This window comes from Phascolarctos cinereus, unplaced genomic scaffold, assembly GCF_003287225.1.
Source record: "Phascolarctos cinereus isolate Bilbo 61053 unplaced genomic scaffold, phaCin_HiC Scaffold_4;HRSCAF=312, whole genome shotgun sequence".
Taxonomy (NCBI): Eukaryota; Metazoa; Chordata; class Mammalia; order Diprotodontia; family Phascolarctidae; genus Phascolarctos; species Phascolarctos cinereus.
This window is the reverse complement of record NW_027555847.1, coordinates 280997685-281018402: the sequence shown is the minus strand read 5'-3', so window position 1 is coordinate 281018402 and position 20718 is coordinate 280997685. Positions and strand designations below refer to the sequence as shown.

At 37.1% G+C, this 20718-nt stretch overlaps 1 protein-coding gene across 1 annotated transcript in view; it reads right to left on the bottom strand.

Annotated features, from left to right (window-relative positions):
- Positions 1-7476: 7476 nt before the first annotated feature.
- LOC110195888 (fibrillin-2-like) overlaps positions 7477-20718 on the bottom strand; it is a 104867-nt gene continuing 91625 nt past the window's right edge. Inside the window, 3 exon segments of the mRNA XM_078153096.1 lie at positions 7477-7565; positions 8510-8567; positions 10834-10996. Of these exon segments, the coding sequence (XP_078009222.1) occupies positions 7561-7565; positions 8510-8567; positions 10834-10996 (226 nt within the window). The 3' untranslated portion in view covers positions 7477-7560.

The following is a 20718-nucleotide window of genomic DNA, read 5'->3' as shown; positions in this document are numbered from 1 at the left end:
GGGGTTAAGTGACTTGCCCAGGGTCACACAGCTAGTTAGTGTTATGTATCTGAGGTCAGATTTGAACTCAGGTTCTCCTGAATCCAGGGCTGGTGCTCTATCCACTGCACCACCTAGCTGCCCCCTACTTTCAAGCATTCTTGATGAAAAGACCAGAGCTGAATAGAAAATTCTACTTTCAAATACAAGACTCAAGAGAAGCATGAAGAGGCAAACAGGAAAGAGAAATCATAAGGGATTTATTAAGGTTGAACTGTCTATATTCCTACATGGAAAGATAATATTTGTAACTCACAAGACTGTCAGTATTAGGGTAGTTGGAGGGGGAAAACTTATATATATGTATATACATAGATATATAGATAGAGGGCACAGGATTAGTTGAAGATGAAGGGGTGGTATCTGGAGAATAAAATTAAGGGGTAAGAGAGGATATACTGCGAAGAGAAAGGGAGAGGTAGAATGGGGTAAATTATCTCACATAAAACAAACAAGGCTTTTACAGTGGAGGAAAAATGGGGAAGGTGAGAGGGAATGAGTGAATCTTATTCCCATCAGATATGGCTTAAGGAGGGAATAACATACATACTCAGTTGGGTATGGAAATCTATCTTACCCTACAGGAAAATAGGGAGGAAGAGGATAAGAGAGCGGGGGAGATAGAAGGGAGGGCAGATTGGGGAGGGGGTAATCAGAAGCAAACACTTCTGCGGAGGGACAGGGTCAAAAGAGAGAACAGAATAAACAGGGGTCAGGATAGGATGAAGGGAAATATAGTTCTTCATGACATATGACTACTATGGAAATGTTTTGCATGACTACACATGTATAACCTGTGTCTAGTTGTTTACCATCTCAATAAGGGTGGGTGGAGAGGGAAGAAGGGAGAAAATTTGGAACCCAAAATTTTAAAAACAAATGTTAAAAATTGTTTTCACATGCAACTGGAAAATACGATATACAAGGAATGGGGTATAGAAATCTATCCTGCCCTACAAGAAAATAGAAGGGGAAGGGGATAAGAGAAGAGGGGGGAGATAGAAGGCAGGGCAGATTAGGAGAAGGGGTATTAAGAATGCATGCTGTCTTGGGGTGGGGGAATGAATGAGATGGGGAGAAAATTTGGAACTCAAAATCTCATGGAAGTGATTGTTGAAAACTAAAAATAAATTAACAGAACAGAGGAAGTACCTAAAAAAAAAAGTTGTAATTGAAGTTACTCACCTTGCCCCAAATCTTGAGAGAATAGCCTTTTTGTCTCATCCCTGAAAGAAATTTATCCTTCTATTCTGCATACAAAATTGCCCATCCTCAACAAACCTTCACTTGTTTCACCCATCCCTTCTGTCAGTTCATCTTTTACCTTTTGGCCCTAAACTCTTGAGAGGCTGTCTACTATACGTGCTTCCATTTTCTTTCCTCTCACTCTCAACAATCTGATTTTTGTCCTCATCATTCGACTCTCTCCAAAGTTTCCAGGGATCTCTTAATTACCAATTCTAATGGTCTTTTCTCAATCTTCATCCTCTCTGCAGCCACTGACACTTTTGATCACCTTATCCTTGCTGTTCTCTTTGAGTTTTTGGGATACTACTCTCTCCTAGTTTTTCTCCTATCTATCTGGCTGCTCCTTTTCAGTCTCCTTTGCTGGATCCTCATCACATCACACCTTGGGATCCCACAGGTCTCTCTCCTAAGCCCTTTTCTCTTCTTCTCCCTCTACACTATTTCACTTGGTAATTTCATAAGCTCCCACAGATACAATTATCAACTCCATGGTAATAATTCTCCAATTTACTTATCCAGTCCTAATATCACTGCTCACCTCCAGTTTCACATCTCCAATAGCCTATTGGACACTTGAACTGAATGTCCTGTAAACATTTTAGATTTAGCATGTTCAAAGCTGAACTCATTTCCCCCCCCAAATCCTTCTCCCTTGCAAGCTTCCCTATTACTTTCAAGGACACCACCATTCTCTTAGCACCCCAAACTCACGACTTAGAGGTCATCCTCTCATTTCTCTCCCTCCCTCCACCCCACATCTAATCTGTTGTCAAGGCTTTTAGTATTTCTTGTATAAGTTCTCTTCTTTTGTTGGTTACTGCCACTACCCCTAGTTTAGGTTCTCATCTCATCACAACTGGACTATAACAGCCTGCTGATTTATCTGCCTGCCTCCAGTTTCTCCACTCCCAGTCCTTCTCCCCACTCCCCTAGCTGTCAAAAGTGATTTTTCTAAAGTATCAATCTGACCACATGACAACTCCTATCCCCCTACTCTTTACGCAGGTGGCTCCCTTTCACCCTCAGGATCCTGTATGAAATTCTCTGTTTGGCATTCAAAGCCCTCCATAACCTGGTCCTCCCCCATCCCATTCTAGTCTTACAGTAATTTCACACTCCACTCTCCCCCCCACCCCCATCCACTCTTAAATCAGGTGATACTGGCATCCTTACCATTCCTCAAACAAGGCACTACTCTTGACTCTGGGGTATTTTCACTGGCTAGCCCCTGTGCACAGAATGCTCTCCCTCCTCATCTCTGTCTTTTGACTTTTCAGCCCAAATCCCACCATTTACAGGAAGCCTTTCCCAACCCCTCTTAATTTTAGTGCCTCCACTCGGTTATCTTCCTTTAATCCTGTAGCTAGCTTGTTTGCACAGAGTTGTTTACATGGGATCTCCCCCATCAGACTGTGAGTAGGTATTTGATGTTGATTGTCTGGTGTTCAGTGGAATGATGTTTCTCCTCTTCCTGAGAGAGGCAGGAACAGGCAGCAGGCCTCATGAGATGGAATAGTTTTCTCCTCTTATCCTAAAGGCAGGAGACTTAACATTTAACAAATTTTAATTTAACCTAACATATGCCATGACACAATGGCACTTAGCTTCTCTGGGAAAGCCCCCCGCGGTTCCCACCCCTGGTCTCCATCTGTTAACATTTCTAGTCAGCAAGTCACCAGAGCACTGGTGACTTACACGACCTTAGGCACCAGATAAGTGTGTTTTTTAGTTAACATGTATTGAGCCCTCAGACTCTAGAATGGAGGCAACATAACAGAAAGAGCACTGGGTATAAAACATGGATTCATTCAAATACTGTGTGACCTTGGGCAAACCAGCAATTCATTTAAATTCTCTGGGCCTAAGTTCTTTCATCTACAAAATGAAAGTACTTGACTAGACAATCTGTAAGAAGGGAGTCAGAAGATTACAATTAGGTTCTGTCTCCTGTGTCGTCTTAGGAAAGTAATTTTCTCTTTATGTCTCAATTTCTTTACTTATAAAGTGAGTGGATTGGATTAGAGTCCTAAGTTTCCTTTAGCTCTCACAACTGTACTTTTATCAAGTCATTGTAAATTTGAAAAATGAATCAACAAAGATGATCATGTGAGATTTTTTCCAAGTTTCTTAAACCCAATGCCATATTGACTTTCATCAGTGGATAGCTAGAAAAATTGATTTTATTTAATAAACAACACAGAATGTAGGAAAAATGAAAGTTGATATCTTCGTGGTCTCAAAAGTCCAACAGTGACCATTTTAAACCATCTTTAGAATGTCTACCTATATAATAAGAATACAAATATTTCCTTGGGCTAGTGTTCCTCGTAGGCAAGTATTTGTGGCATCTCATGATTTTACAGACTCAAGGAACCTGCAGACTAGGACATCATTCTGGCAATACAGAAAAAAAAAACAGAATTGGCTTCCATGCCTTAGTGAAATCTTGATATGTGTTCACCCAACTAAATTTTAACTGCTTTTTAACTGCTTTAGTTGAATAGTGGAATACAAAGACATAAACAATCTGAGTGGTAAAGAAAAAAAAAATCTACCTCCAAAGGGATTGAACACTAATCACTGGATTGAACGCATGTAAAACCAGATTTCATCTTAGAAGCTGTTCACAGGAATGATAAAACAGGAAGGAAAGTATCATTAGCAATCAATTTATCAGACATCAATTTATCCTGGCTATGTTAGAGACCATAAGATCTGGTAGCACTACTTACTTCCAGAACAGAGGCCAAATTCTATTGAAAAGAATGGCTCAAAATGGTAATTTTCATTGTGATATGGGATATATAAAGCTTTTCTCCTCAGTGTTGTGAATTCTCAGGCTTCTTCAAAAGAAGACTGAAGCTTAGTAGGAGTTTTTACTTGTTAGAATTTCAGAGCTAAAATAAATTTGGCTTCAGATAATTCCATATTATAATATTCAAAATGCAACAGTGCCAGATGAAATTAAATACACAGTCAAGTTTGAGAGTATACCCAGAGGCAAATGCTTTAATTACTCACTGAAGCCAATTTCTAGTTGGCAAAGATTGGTAGAGATCAATCATAATATTTCCCTGTTTTCCAAGTTCCTTGGACCCATAATTTAAGCATATGATTCCCTAAAGTTTGCATTTAACTGTAAGATGCATCTCATAAATTAATAAATTTTATTTTTATTACAAATTTAATAAACTCTAAATAAAATGAGCATCTCCATAGACACTGTAGAGGAGAGGGCTGTACATGACACTGTGAATCTCCACTAACTCGAGCTTAATGTACAAGTATAAACTCAACATGTAACTTTTAAAGCTCCAAACATCATGTTATATAAAACACTGTCTATATTAGCATATAATACATATATATATACATAAATATTATATAATGTTGTGTGTATATAAACATATATATATATATATATATATATACATTACACATTACTTTTTATATGTGTATGCACACATACTTTTTTATATTGAGGGGAAAATTGTTTTGCTGGATAGAAGACATTTGCTAACTTGTTAGCATAGGCAGGATTTTGCCTTGTGGGTTTCTCAGCTATTATCATTGATTTTTTAAAAAATTACAGCAAGTTTGAGGGGAATTTCCATCCTTAAATAATGCCCTAAAGATTCTCTGGGGATGACTACAGTAGAAAAGCTTCCCCAAAGGTATTCTGTCTCTAGTTCACTGATGGATGAGGCAACATGGCACAGTAGATATGGAAACAGACTTGAAGGAAGCCTTTGTTTTACATCCTTTCTCAAAACTTGTGGGACGCTAGGCAATGCCTCAGTTTTCTCATCTGTAAAATGAGAGGGTTGAACTCAGCGGCTTCTAAAGTCCTTGACAGCTCTAAATCTATGATCTTATGATATAATTTTAACATGATGAATATTAAAGTACATGATAGTGCTTCAGTCAAATTTTATAAAGTTTAAAATTGTTGCAAAAATACATATTTAAGTAAATATCAAGCTTCTGAGAAATTTCTACCTCTGAACTTTTTTAAACGGATTTAAAATATGATTTCATTGACAAAAGAAATTTCTGATACAGAAACTTCCCCTACCAATTTTGAAACTTAGAGTCTTAAGAGAGTTGCCTAAGAGAACTGAAAAGTTGTTACTTGCCCAGGATCACATAGCCAATAGGTGTCAGAGGGAGGATTTTAGCCTAGATTTTTAAAACTTTAAGCCCAGTACTCTATCTACTACACATAATAGCTGCTTCCTGGTTGGAAGGTGCATCTTGATGATAATGCTCCATTGAAGATGAATCTATGTGAGAGTAAATTATATATTTTACAAATTACAAATGCCAAGTGTCCCTTGTGAGAGCATCTCTGCATAACAAGGACTCCATACTTTTAAAATACAGGTAATTCTAGAAAATCTATCCCAAAACAAGCTTTTAATGCAAGAAAAGTGTTTTCATATTCGATACAGATCTATAAAAACAAACAAAAGCAAAAACCAAAAATCTTTCCTCACAAACACTTGATTACAAATTTATAATATTTCTTTTCCCACAAAACAAAACAAAAAAATAAAACACTGGATATAACTGGTTACTAATGTTTGGTTAGCACACGTACAAGATTGAAGCAAACCTGGAGTATGTATGTGCTTTGGCTGTTTTACATATGAGGTTTGGTTGTGTGTCCTTATATAGATAATACCTGCCAAAAAAGCACTGGTGGTACATAATATAGCTTAAAAAAAGACTAAAGCAAACTAAACATCAATTAATTGTACAAGCACTTTTCATACACAATAGACTGTGACAGAATGAAGCATACAGTGTATAACTACAGCATTAATGGAAATTCTAAAAAAAATTCAAAAAATACACATTTCCTTGGCTGCACTGCATGATTAGTTTGCACACACGGCAATCCTGAAATAGCCTGATCATAGTAAATGCACCATTAATCTAAGCCAGCACCAAACCCTGGGAAACTTCAGGAGTTTCTTTCAAAAGAATGACATTTCAGCTGCCTACAGTAACACGAATATGTAGAGCACCCTTTTTAAGAATGAGGTGTTATGGATAGCATATGTAGTTCCTTGAGGTTATAAGAAGGAAATAGTACAATTTGGTCTGCAATGCTAATGGTATTATAGGTAGTCAAAGTATTTTGCTACAGGGGTTGTGCTTCATCTTCTATTAATGTGTCTGGTGATACAGAACACAAACACAGTGAGCTATTCTGATTTAGATCCTCCTTTGCAGAGTCTTATGTAATTCTCATATAAAAAAATTATAATTTTCATTCAGCTCTGCAAGACTCTGTTTGAGACAGAATGGATAACTAGGGGGAAAAAAGATACATCTCTTGAATCTACTGGATCTTTTAAAAAATCACCTCTAAAATGAAATAGTTCAAATTTATAAATCTAAAGAAAAACAAACGAGTCTCCCTTCTTGTTTAGTTTGTTCATTTCTCCATATATTATTGCATTAAAATAAATATCTATATTTTAAAAATTATGAACTATAGCAAAATACCTAACTTGTTACAGACTGTTAACAAGGAAAAAAAAAAGCTCACATTTTTGTGCATTTAATGTCATATGCTGACCTCTTGAACATTTAGGTTGTTTTTTTTTAATGCATTTTAAAGTGAAGTTATATATATAAAAAAAACAACAACAAAGTAACCACGGTTCCTTTGTACCCAAATCTTTGGCCACAGCAGAGTTTAAAGTACATTTGGGGACAGGGGTGAGTGGGAAAGGAGGGAAAGAGTAATGAAGGTCTTTTTTTTTCTCTCTTAAAAAAAAAAGTCAAGGCTCCTTATTGTTTTCAAAGTCTAGGTATGCTCAAGTGGATTAAATAGGTGAACTATTTAGTGATTATTCAGTGATTTGAAAACTGAACCAAGTCTATAAAGGGGTCAGTAGAGTTGAATATGAAGTCTCATTTTGAGAGTTTCACCAAGCTCCCCTAGGAGGCAGTTGTCCTCATTACTATCTCCCAGTTTCTCAAGTTCTTTCTGCTTAATCAGAGGAATGCTAGTGATTTCCAGTGTGTAAGTTCCAGGCACAGATTTTTTTTTGGCCATGTGCAAGTAGCTTAGCCCATCCTGTTGGTCGATTCGGAAGATGCCACTGTCCTTTCCCTGTGAGATGATGTATTGAATGTGGTTGTTGAGTGACTCAATGGCAGGCATGAATTCTAGAATATGTTAACTTACTGCCAAGGCTGGACAGATTGAATTTCATTTTTATTGGGGTGTCCACATTTATACTTTCTAAGCCCATCTTTTCAACCTGAAAAAAGGAGGAGATAACAATCTTCAGGAATAAGGGCTATAAACCATTAAGATCAAGAGAAACAGGGACTCTGACTGCAACATCAGTTTAATCAATCAAACCTTCTTACTCCTGGTTTTTGAAGGAATCCTTGTCAGCTGGGAGAAGGTAGTTTTCTATAAATTTCATAAATCTTTATGACTTCAATAGGTAATTGTAGATTATGATATAATCTGCTCACAATGAAAAAAGTATACTTATTTAGTAAAAGGTCTCCTTGATGGAGACTAAATAGATCTACTGTTTCTGGATAGTCTAGAATTCTAATTTTATTCTTAGGACTACTTAGAGGGCTTGGTTTATGGATGATCATAAATACTACATTTCTAATAGTCTCCAGAGCTCCTAAGTGTAGCATCCAATGGTAAAAAATCTGTGTCATTCTGCAGATATACAGAATATAGTTCAGGGACAACAACAGAAGATATGATAAAGCTGTACTGCAAAACAGGAACAGCTATAATGTTCTGAATGGGTCTTTTAAAAGTAAAATCTTAACTCTAAGAGGGACAATGCTGCATATTATTGTTTTTAAGAGATTTTTTTCATCACTAAAAACTGTGAGCTTTCATGAGTCTAAAATTAATATAGTGCTCCTTCTCACTGAGGCACCCCGACTCTTCTGCAATTCTCTCTACTTCTATTATTGTTTTTATTATGTTTATTCTTTAGCTGGTGAGGTGAAGGCCAAGCTTGAACATTGTTCATTCAGGTGTAATGAGTGTAATCAGAGGAACCACCCTTTTTACTTCCCATTAGTTCTAGGTAGAGTGTACTCAATGGAGAATGACTGGAACTGGTCTCCTTCTAGTGACACATTTGTTCTCATCCTTTTCTGTGGGCGAGGTATGCTGGCTCAGTGCTAAAAGATAATTTTTTTTTGTAAGGATAATACAACAAACCTTGATTGGTTCCTTGGTGGACACAGCAAAGAGAAAAGGCCACTTCGGAGTATTTGTCCTAAAAAAAGGAAAAACTGAGTACTCAGTTCATATTAAAGGGAGTGACCCTGCCCATTAAAACTCTCTTTCTCCTTGTCTCTGGGGGGTGGAGGGGAAAGGGCTGGATTCTTTGATCCATGAGACAGAAAATTTTTAGTATATACTCCAATCCTTGCAGAAAGGTTCCTAGATGATAGCCAGAACACACACCAAGTGAGGTGAGCCAGAAACTAGATCTGAAAGTCTTAGCTGCCTCGTCTGATGTGTTCTTTCCTAAGCAGAGGTGACTGAATCGTGATACTAAGATATTTTCAGGTTTAGAGGTAGCCTTATAGGTTTAAGGGATCAGGAAAGTTCTTGTATTCTTCAGTTATAGCTTACCGGAAGCTAGGAGTGTTCTCTAACTATACCCTTCTCAGAGAAGATGACCACAGACAGAAGGAAAAGCTCCCAGCCTTTGCCTGGCTTGTCTGAAGATATGGACCTTGTGTGAATTGGTCAGATATTGCAGAGAGTGTAGAAAAAGTAAAATTCTAACAAAGCAATCTCACCGAATGTCTCATATTTTAATAGTTATAAGTTACTGCTGCTATTTAAGGAGATTTTTTTTTTCTTTTGGTCAATACCCTTAGGAAATGTGTAGAAAGCAAATGTCTTGCCCCCCAAAAGAAACACATAAAATATCTTTGTCCTTCCTTTTGAGACAGCCCCATACATCAGCCACACCTAAGTTTTTTAATGTGATTGTTCATGGGACTCCAGGGTGAAGAGCTCTCAGCTACAGAGTGTAGGAGAAAAAAGCCCTACCTCTCCGAGACTGAACCCCATCTACGTCCTTGGGTCCAGTGCTGAGAGGAGCTTCTTAATAAAAAGCAAAGGTGAGCATCCCAGCTCCAGGGGCCAGGAGCAGGATTTGTATTGTTACATTAGCGCTGGCTATTACTGCTACGGGAAAACATCACAAAATCTACTTCAGAATTTTCTTCTAATAAAAGGATTTGTAATGAGAGATGTGACATCGAGAGAAACTTCATGGGTGTTTGTTTCAAAGGAAGAAGATAGGTCTCACTCTTTTTTGGTGTCATTCTCTCTCTCTCATCTGACAAGACAGTTTTTCCTATTTATAGACTAATAAGTAACTCAGAATGGGTGCATCAAAATACCCCTGATGGAAGGGTTCTGGTCCATTTAACTGAAAGTTAGAAAGGTCTAAAGGTTGGTCCACTCCCTTTAAAATCCCCTGAGTGGGTGGCTCTTCTTGGTTTAGTGACCAATCTTTCAGAATTAATGATTCAATTAACGTATTTCAGCTTGTTCTACAGATCTCTCTTTTGTACTGTCTTTGGAACTCTCTTTTGTTTTGGATTTGAAAGCAGGGATTGTTTCACCTTTCCTATTTGAACAGTGCTTGATACATAGTAAATGCTTACGAAATGCTTTTTCATTCATTCTTTCATTTAATTACTAATGGTGTTTTCAGGTGTATTGAGAACTATATGGTCAAAAATAGCTGGAGGGACTATTGTGTGCCATACTTTTATGAATAGTGAATCACAAATGAATAGTGAATTACAAATGCTTAAGATGACTTGATGACTTCTTTATATCCTGTTCATGAGCTGTTAATTCTAGTTTTCCCAAGAGATATCTATGTAATACCATGAAACAGGCAAGAAACTGGGCTCAACAACTTGAATCTCCCAATCCAAAATTTCTTCTAATTTTATAATACCATGCTTAGTACAAGACTACAAGCTTCTTGATGGAAGAGAACATGTATGTTTTAAAATTCACATTTTTCCAAGTAAATAGAGAGTTTTATCTCCAGGGAACTCTAGACTACAAGTCAGAGTTGCCAATTTGATTTAGTGAAGGAAGTTTCCATACTGGTAATTACCCAAACTAATTAAATCACAAGTTTGGGCCAAAAAAAAAAAGTTCTAGCACTCAAGAGTTCCAGGTTCAGTCAATAAAAGCAGCTTCATTAATTTAGAAGGAAATTTACGATCCCTTTTAGCACCATTTTTAATATTCAAACACTCCAATGGCTAATCTTAAAACAATAATTTTCATACTTTTGCCCTTTGGCCCTTGAATTTTTATTTAGCACTTCAATTTTATTTAGTACTGTAATTTACCTATCTATGGCTTCAAATATGACAGTTTACAGTATATTGAGCTCCACCGAAGATGATAAAACACAAATATTTATTAGTGTCATTTTCTCAAATAGATGAAATCTTGAGACTAAGTAAAGTGAAATTCTAAGTAGTAAATTTACTTACCACAGCTGGTTTAGTTTCATTAATATTTCCTTTTTGTCTGCTTTCTTTCTTAGGGAAGCTGTTTATTTTGCCTGCTTGAGGAGACAAAGTATTTTCTTCATCTACCTCTGTAGCCATTGATAGATACTGGCCTTTGTTAAATCCTGTTCCTGAGACACAGTGACTGTTGGGGAAAAAAAACGAGCATAATCTGATGATACTTGACAGTCTTTCTTCCTTAGCTTTCTTCCAGAGAGCCTTCTGAAAAGAAAAAAGTTTTCCCCATGAAAACTAATGTTCTCATTTTTTAACTACCCAATGACAAATAAGAGTTTTTACACTATTGGGAAAAAAATTATTTGGACTGACTGAAGTGTATGATGTTACATTCTGAACTTCTCTTATTCTTTGTTTTCCTAAAATAGCAATATTAAAAAATGTAGAAACTAAAGCCAGAGAATCACTTTCCAATGAAAGTGCTTTAAAATGTCACACTATAAATTTGTGTTTATTTCCAGCTTGTTATTTATCCTAGCTTTAGGAATCACTAAATACACACTTCAGTAACAAAAAAGGATCACTATAATGAATCTTTATGACCATAGTACAAATCAAGTCTTTAGTTTAAAGTGATATTTTGATTGCTATATGAAGAATTAATGAATTATTTTTTGAAGCACAAGGCCATAATGCTATTAAATTGTAGAAAAGACTATTATTATTTCGCTTTTATTATTATCCTTTTACTTTAATCAATATTTCAACTGATATGTTTAATGTAAGTAGAACAACAGTGAACTACCCATGTATTCTACATATATCCCCTCATCGTTTATTCCAGTATTCTAAAAGTTATGTCAACTTTTTTTTTATCATTGGGGTCTTTAAAATTATAATTACTGTACTATTAACATTAATAGAAAAACAGAGAAAAAAGACTGAATTCCTTGATGCTCTATGGCTGGTTAAAATTCAGATAATACACACAAAGTACTCTGCAAATCTTATGTTAATTATTGTTAATGTCATCATCATCATCATCATCACCATTTCAGTCTTCTCATCTTTCTTAATGGCGTTCAGATAGATATATTCACTAATCTGCTATTTTTCTTTTATATTTAATTATCTGTGGACTATTTATTGCTCAGGTGGAAAAAAATAACTGCTTTTGTAGATGAATTGTATTATGAAGTGGACCTACTGAAAACATCCTCGTAACTCTGTATTCAAGGAACTTATCTTCTAATGTAAGATAACAGGTAAACAAATATATATGTAAACACATATTCATATACACATAATTGTATATATGTGCATGCATATGTGTGAGTGAGAGTGTGGGTTTCAGTGTGTGTGTGTGTGTGTGTGTGTGTGTGTGTGTGTGTTTGTGTGTGTGATACAGACAGTAGATGGATAGATGGAACTGGTCCCATTACTTCCTGGAAAATAGAGGGGGGAAGAAATGGAAATGGTATCAGATTTTATAATCTTGGACTCAAAGATCATCATAGATGGCAACTGCAGCCATGACATTAAAAGATGCTTGCTCCTTGGAAGGGAAAGTATGGCAAATCTGAACAGTATATTAAAAAACAGAGAAATCACTTTGCCAACAAAGGTCCATATATTCAAAGCTATGGTTTTTCCAGTAGTAACTTATGGCTATGAGAGATGGATTGCAAGGAAAGCTGAGTGCTACAGAATCAATGAGTTTTAATTATGGTTCTGGAGAAGACTTTTGAAAGTCTCTTGAACAGTAAGGAGATGTAATTAGTCAATGTTTTTAAAAAATTAATTCAGAATATTCACAGGAAGGTAAAATACTGAAGCTGAAGCTGAAATAGTTTGGCCACATAATGAGAAGACAGGAATCACTGGAAAAGACTTTGAAAGACAGTGGAGGATAGAAGGGCCTGGCATGCTATGCTCCATGGGGTAACGAAGAGTAGGACGTGACTGAAAGACTGAACAACCACAATATTGGAGAGGAAAAGGAATTAGCAACTGTGAGTACTAGAATTTGAAGGTGGTCATGAGGAAAAAAGGATATGAAGTGTTATTTTTGAGTAACTGCAAGTAGGCCAGTGTTGCTGGAATGAAGAGTGCATAGAATAAAATAAGGTATGAGGAAACTGGAAAAGTAAGAAGGAGCCCATTTGTGAAGAGTCTGACTGCCAAACATAGTTTATATTTAATCATGGGGATCCATTGAAGCTCACTGAGCAGGGGGCTGGTCTGACCTGGTCAGATCTACTTTTTAGAAAAACCAACTTGAGCAAATATGGTGGAGTGGGAGGAAATGCTAAATAAACTGGAAATAAACAACAGAGAAATATAGCAAGGATAAAACTAAATGCTGGTTCTTTGAAAAGTATAATAAACTTGTTAAACCTTTAGTTAATCTGCTTTTTAAAAAGAAGAGGGCAAAAAAAAAATCAATAAAATATCAAATGAGCAAGGCTGTTGTGTGTGGTTGTCATTTGTCCTTCATTCTCAAAGAGGACCATGACATTAGGGAGATGATGACACGACTTGCAAGTGACTTTGATTTGAGTGAGGGAGGGCTGTGCAAAGTCACCAGTCTCACTTTCTCCTCCAGTGCCATTTAAGTCCAGTGGCCAAATACTGATCAGGATGACTGAAGATAGCCCAGGATGCAGTGAGAGACCTTGGCCCTTTTAAGCTAAGGTCTTTCCAGGTTCACACTTCGAGTGAGGCAACGTCCATTCAGTGAATAGGCCTCTTAGTCAAGGGATGGTCCTAATAATAATAATAATAATAATAATAATAATAATAATAATAAAAATAAAACTGGGAGGGAAGACCCTCAGGGCTGCTAGCCAAAAGAAAAAGTGAATTCACTCTGGATCTCATGGATTGGCCAACAGGTCCCTGCCCAAGCACCACTTAATGATTATTTTTTGGGGTCTCTAGGCTCAGAGTGAATGTAAATAGTAACTGTTTCTCTTTTGGCCAGAAACCCTGAGGGTCTTCCCCTCCCAGTTTGATTATTATTGGGTTTTTTGGTTTGTTTGCTTTTTTAATTAAAAGGGTCATCCCTTGACTCACTTCTTAAAGAAGCCTATTCCTGAATGGCTTTTTCAAGTTGCAGATTCTTCAACATGAAAAGGCTACAAGCCAAGACCAAAGTGGAGGGAATGCTGGTGCATGATTTTCTGTTTGCAGATGATTGTTTACTCAATGCAGCCTCTGAAGCTGTGATGCAACAAAGTATGGATCGATTCTCTGCTGCTTGTTCTAATTTTTGGTGTTCTAATTTAACACCAAGAAAACATGGGTGCTCCATCAGCCACCACCACACCATCCATATATGGAACCATCAGTTACAGCAAACGGAGAAGTTTTGGATGCTGTGGATAAGTTCACTTACCTTGGCAGTGTACTTTCAAGGCATATACACAGTGATAATGAGCTTGATGCATGCATTGCCAGAGCTAGCTCAGTGTTTGGGAGGCTCTGAAGGAAAGTATGGGAGAGAAGTATTAGACTGACTACCAAACTCAAAGTCTACAGACCTCGTTGTTGTATGCCCATGAAACCTGGAGAGTATACCAGTGCCATGCCAAGGAAACTGAATTACTTCCATCTGAATTGTCTTACGAAGATTCTGAAGATCACCCGGCAGGATAAGGTACAGGTCACTGAGGTCCTTTCTTGAACTAAACTGCCAAGCATTCAAAACTCTGTTTCAGACAGCACAACTCCAATGGGCTGGGCACATTGTTTGAATGCAAAACTTAACACTTGCCATAAAGATTATTTTATGTAGAATTCACACAGAGCAAACATTCACGTGGTGGTCAAAAGAAGCGATATAAGGACACTCTTAAGGTCTTTCTTAAGAACTTTGGAGCTGATTGTGCCACATGGGAGACATTGGCACAGGACCACTCAGAATCAGAGAAGGTGCTGGGCTCAATGAGCAAAGCATAATTGAAATAGCACAGAAGAAGTGTAAGATGTGCAAATTTAGAGAATCTACCCCAAATGTTCACAAGGACTATTTGTGCCCAATCTGTGGTAGAACATTCCAAGCTCATATTGGTCTGATCAGTCACAGCAGTACACAATAAAACTTGACTCTAGCAGAGTGATGTCATTTTGGTCCTCTTCCAGAACAAAGGATAACAACCAATTGCTGAATGGGTACTGCCTCACTCAAAGTGAGAACCTGAACAGATCTTAGCTTAAAAGGGCCAAAGTCTCCCACTGCATCCTGGGCCATCTCTAGTCGTCCTGATCAATATCTGGCCACTGGACCCAGATGGCTCTGGAGGACAAAGGGAGGCTGGTGACTTTGCACACCCTTCCCTTACTCAAAGTTAATTTCACTCCCTGATATCATGGTCCTCTTCAAGAACGAAGGACAAACTACAATCTGTGAGTAGTCCAGGCTGGCTGAATGGGGACCCAGTTGGCCAGTTCCAGTTGGGCAACTCAACTCCTCCTCTCCTCTCCCCTTACCTGAGGGTGTTCTGCCCAAAGGAAAGTAAATTTTGATGGCCAAAAGCTACCTAGTTAACCTGAGGTTTACTGGTTACATTTCTTTCTCAAAGACCAAGCCTTAAATGAGCAATGTAAAATCACAGCAACACTAGAAGAAATAAAGAGAATAATCAGAGCATATTATGCTAATTTTTTTTTACAAACAAAACTGAGAAACTGAGAACATGAAAGAAGCATAGGAATATGAACTACTCAAACTATCAGCAGACCATATAGATCATAAATAACCTAATTTCAGGAAATGAAATAGATCTTGCTTTAAAAAGACTACAACCCTCCCCCCACCCAAAAAAAAAAACCCCTTAGGTCTGATGGATTCATGGAAGAAGTTTTTCCGAGTTTTAAAGAACAGTTAATACCTATGTTTCATGACTTACTCTCAAAGAGAGAAAGAACCCTAACAAAATTCTTTTATGAAATAAATATAGTCCTTACAATTAAACCAGGAAAATATTAAATACAGAAGAAAAATATAGGTCAATATCATTAATCAATACTGACACAAAAGTTTCATACAAAACCAATCAAAAACATTATAGCAATTTATACAAGAAACCATTCATTATTATAAAGAAGGATTTACAGCATGGATATAAAGATGATTCAATCTTAAGGAAATGACCAACATAATTAATCTTATCAAAACCTCAAACATCCCAAGTCTTGTGATCCTCTGAACAGATACAGAAAAGGCCTTTGACAAAGTAAAAACCATAAAAAGTATAGGTATAGATATTAATATCATAAAAAGCATCTATCTAAAACAAGAGCAAGCATCATGTGGAACAGGGATATACTAGAGCCTTTCCTAACACATACAAGAGTGAACAAGGATGCCTTCTCTCCCCACTATTTTTTGGTATAGTATTGGTAATGTTACCAATAGCAGGAAGACAAGAGAAAAGAATTAAAGGAGTAAAGATAGGTAAAGAGGAGATAAAATTATACCTGTTTGAGATAACGATATGATGATTTACTTGGCAAATCCCAGGGAATCAACAAAGAAACTATTGAAACAATTAATAGCTTTAGTAAAGATGCAAGCAACAAAATAAATCCCAAAAAATTAACAGCATTTCTACATAGTAACAAAATACAAAAAGCAATAACAGAAAGGAAAATCACATTCCAAATAACTAAAAAATTAATACCTGGAGATCAACCATTAAAAGCACACAAAAGACTCGTATAGATTCAATTACAAAGCCAGTACCTTAAAGAATTAAATAACAATCTAAACAATCTAAATAGCTGGAGGAATATTCAGTGCCCATGGCTAGGCCATGTCAATATAATAAAAATGACTATTACCAAAATTAATTTACACTTTCAATGCTATGGCAATCAAATAACCAAGAGGATACTTTAAAAAACTTGATAATAACAAAATTCATTTGGAAAAACAAAAGATCTAAAATATCCATGGAAATGATGAAAGAGATAAGGATGAAAAAGTACTACTTAACCTCAAACTATACTATAAAGCAGAAGTCATAAAAATAATTCAGTATTAAAAAAGGAGAGATAGATCAATGGAACAGATTACACAAGGACAATTCAGATCAATAGAATTCAATGACCCAATGTGTGATAAAGTGGAAAACATAACTTACCTTGGAAAAAAAAACATCTCTATTTGATAAAAACTGCTGGGAAAACTGGAAAACAGTCCGGTAGAAATTAGGCTTAGAGGAACAACTGGAGGTGGAGCCAAGATGGCAGAGTGAAAGCAGTGACTTGCTTAAGCTCTCCCCCAAAGCCCTCCAAATACCTATAAAAACTGGTTCTAAACAAATTCTGAAGCAGCAGAACACGCAAAAAGACAGAGTGAAGCAAGTTTCCAGCCTAAGACAGTCTGGATGATTGATCAGAAAGGTGTATCGCGCAAGGTAGGGAGAGGAACATAGTGCGTCGTGGGGGCACAGGCCACAGCCAACCTGGAGCAGGCCTCAGAGGACTGAATCGCAGGCAGCTGTGGTGGTTTCCAGACTTCTCAACCCATGTGCTCCAAAGACAACTTAGAATGTCAGTGAGAAAAGTCTGTTTCTGCTGTGAGAGAGGAACTCGGTCTCAGAGCCAGTTCCAGAGCATAGAGTTCAGAGTGCAGGTACGGGGCCGTGGCTGTGTCCTGAACTTCTGGACCACAGCCTGACGGGAATCGAGTGGCTGATCAGAGGAGGATTGCAGGGATCTCTTTGCCAGTGCTGAGGCAGGAATCTCTTGCTTTGCCTGTGCTTGGATCTGGGTCACAGTTCTAGGCGGTGGTCCTGGGGTGAGAAGGAGCACTGGCATGGTGGAGCTCATAGTGGCTGTGGAGAGAGAACCTTCCTCAAAATTCCAGGACAGAAAGGAGTGCTTGTGGTCACTAAGACCACAGAACATGCCAGGAAAGGAGTAAACACCTCACCCCTTATCATACCACCTTGCAAGAACTGAAAATTTACAGGTTCCTACAAGTATCTCTGAAAACAGCTATACAAACCCCCTGAAGCTTGGGACAGTACATTCTCCACATTGGAAGCAGAGTCTTACCTTAACAAAGAGTTTAAAACTCAAGTAATTGGCTGGGATCATGAGCAAGCAGCGCAAAAAGAGTCAGACTATATTATCTTACTTTGGTGACAAAGAAGATCAAAACATACAACCAGAAGAAGACAACAAAGTCAAAGCTCCTACATCCAAAGCCTCCAAGAAAAATATGAATCTGTCCCAGGCCTTGGAAGAGCTCAAAAGGATTTTGAGAAGCAAGTAAGAAAGTAGAGGAAAAACTGGGAAGAGAAATGAGAGTGATGCAAGAAAATCATGAAAAACAAGTCAACAGCTTGCTAAAGGAGACCCAAAAAAATACTGAAGAAAATAACACCTTAAAAAATAGCCTAACCCAAATGGCAAAAGAGGTCCAAAAAGCCAATGAGGAGAAGAATGCCCTAAAAAGCAAAATTGGCCAAATGGAAAAGGAAGTCCAAAAGATTACTGAAGAAAATACTTCCTTAAAAATTAGAATAGAGCAATTGGAAGACTAGTGACTTTATGAGAAATCAGACACTGTAAAACAAATCCAAAAGAATGAAAAATTAGAAAACAATGTGAAATATCTCATTGGAAAAACAACTGACCTGGAAAATAGATCCAGGAGAGAGAATTTAAAAATTATTGGACTATCTGAAAGCCATGATCAAAAAAAGAGCCTAGACATCATCTTTCAAGAAATTATCAAGGAAAACTGCCCTGATATTTTAGAACCAGAGGGCAAAATAGAAATTGAAAGAATCCACAGATCTCCTCCTGAAAGAGATCCCCAAAGGAAAACTCCTAGGAATATTGTAGCCAAATTCCAGAGTTCCCAGGTCAAGGAGAAAATATTACAAGCTGCCAGAAAGAAACAATTCAAGTATTGTGGAAACACAATCAGGATAACACAAGATTTAGCAGCTTCTACATTAAAGGACCACAGGGCATGGAATATAATATTCCGGAGGGCAAAGGAGATAGGATTACAACCAAGAATCACCTACCCAGCAAAACTGAGTATAATCCTTCAGGGGAAAAAATGGTCATTCAGTGAAATAGAGGACTTTCAAGCATTCTTGATGAAAAGACCAGAGCTGAATAGAAAATTTGACTTTCAAATACAGACTCAAGTGGAACATGAAGAGGTAAACAGGAAAGAGAAATCATAAGAGACTTATTAAGGTTGAACTGTTTACATTCCTGCATGGAAAGATGATATTTATAACTCATGAGACCTTTGTCAGTATTATAGGGGGGGAAAAGTTATATATATATATATGTAGATACATAGATAGATAGATAGACAGACAGACAGACAGACAGACAGAGAGCACAGGATGAGTTGAAGATGAAGGGGTCATATCTGGAGAATAAAATTAAGGGATGAGAGAGGATTACAGGAGAAGAAGAAAGGGAGAGGTAGAATGGGGTAAATTATCTCACAAAAAAAAACAGAAAAGAAAAGGCTCTTACAGTGGAGGGGAAACATGGAATGTGAGAGGAAATGAGTGAATCTTATTCTCATAGGATTTCGCTTAAGGAGGAACTAACATACACATTCAATTGGGTATGGAAATCTCTCTTACCCTACAGGAAAATAGGGGGAAGGGGACAAGAGAGCAGGGGATGATAGAGAGGAGGGCAGATTGGGAAAGGGGTAATCAGAAGCAAATACTTCTGAGGAGAGACAGAGTCAAAAGAAAGAATAGAATAAAAGGGGGGGGAATAGGATTAAGGGAAATAGAGTTAGTTTTTCAAAATGTCTATTATGGAAGTGTTTTGCATAACTGCACATGTATGACCTGTATTGAGTTGCTTGCCTTTTCAATGAGGGTGGGTGGGGAGGGAGGAAGGGAGAAAATTTGGAACCCAAAGTTTTAAAAACACATGTTTAAAAAAATGTTTTTACATGCAACTGGGAAATAAGAAATACAGGAAATGGGGTACAGAAGTCTATCCTGCCCTACAGGAAAACAGAAGGGGAAGGGGATAAGAGAAGGGGGGAGAGATAGAAGAGAGGGCAGACTAGGGGAAGAGGTATTCAGAATGCATGCCATCCTAGGGTGGGGGGAGGGGCGAGATGGGGAAAATTTGGAACTCATAATCTTGTGGAAGTAAATGTTGAAAACTAAAAATAAATAAATTTATACTAAAAAATAAAATTTAAAAAAACAAAAAAATAAGAAAAAAAAGAAATTAGGCTTAGACCAACAGCTGACATAATGCTCCACAATACACCCAAAATGAATAATGACTTTTATATTAGAGAGCATAGTATAAAAAATTTAGAAAAGAAACACATCATGTACATCTCACAGCGATGGGTAGGCGATATATTTTTAACCAAATAAGAGAGAGGGGGCAATTACACAAGATAAAATAGATAACTTTGATTAACCTGAAACTGAAAAGCTTCTACAAAGAAAAAAATAATGTCCTTAGAATAAAAAAGGAAATGATTGAATGAGGGAAAAAAATCTTTGCATCAAATTTCTCTGATAAAGGTTTGGAATCCAAGATATATAAACAATAATGTGTGTGTATGCATATACATATGTGTGTGTGCTTAATAGCTGTTCCTCAATAGACAAAAAACCAAAGGATATAAAATTCTCACCACCACATGAAAAAATACTCCACTTCTATGAAGAGAGGCACATTCTCACAGTCTCTCTCTCTCTCTCTCTCTCTCTCTCTCTCTCTCCACACACACACACACACACACACACACACACAGACCTATAAAAAGTAATTTAACTGGCACTCCAATGTGGCTGAAACAAGGTGGTTAGGTAATTTAGCCTCTGAAAAGTTCATTTCCACATATTAAAAAGTTTTGCTTTTAAAAAAACATTGTCAAGGCTT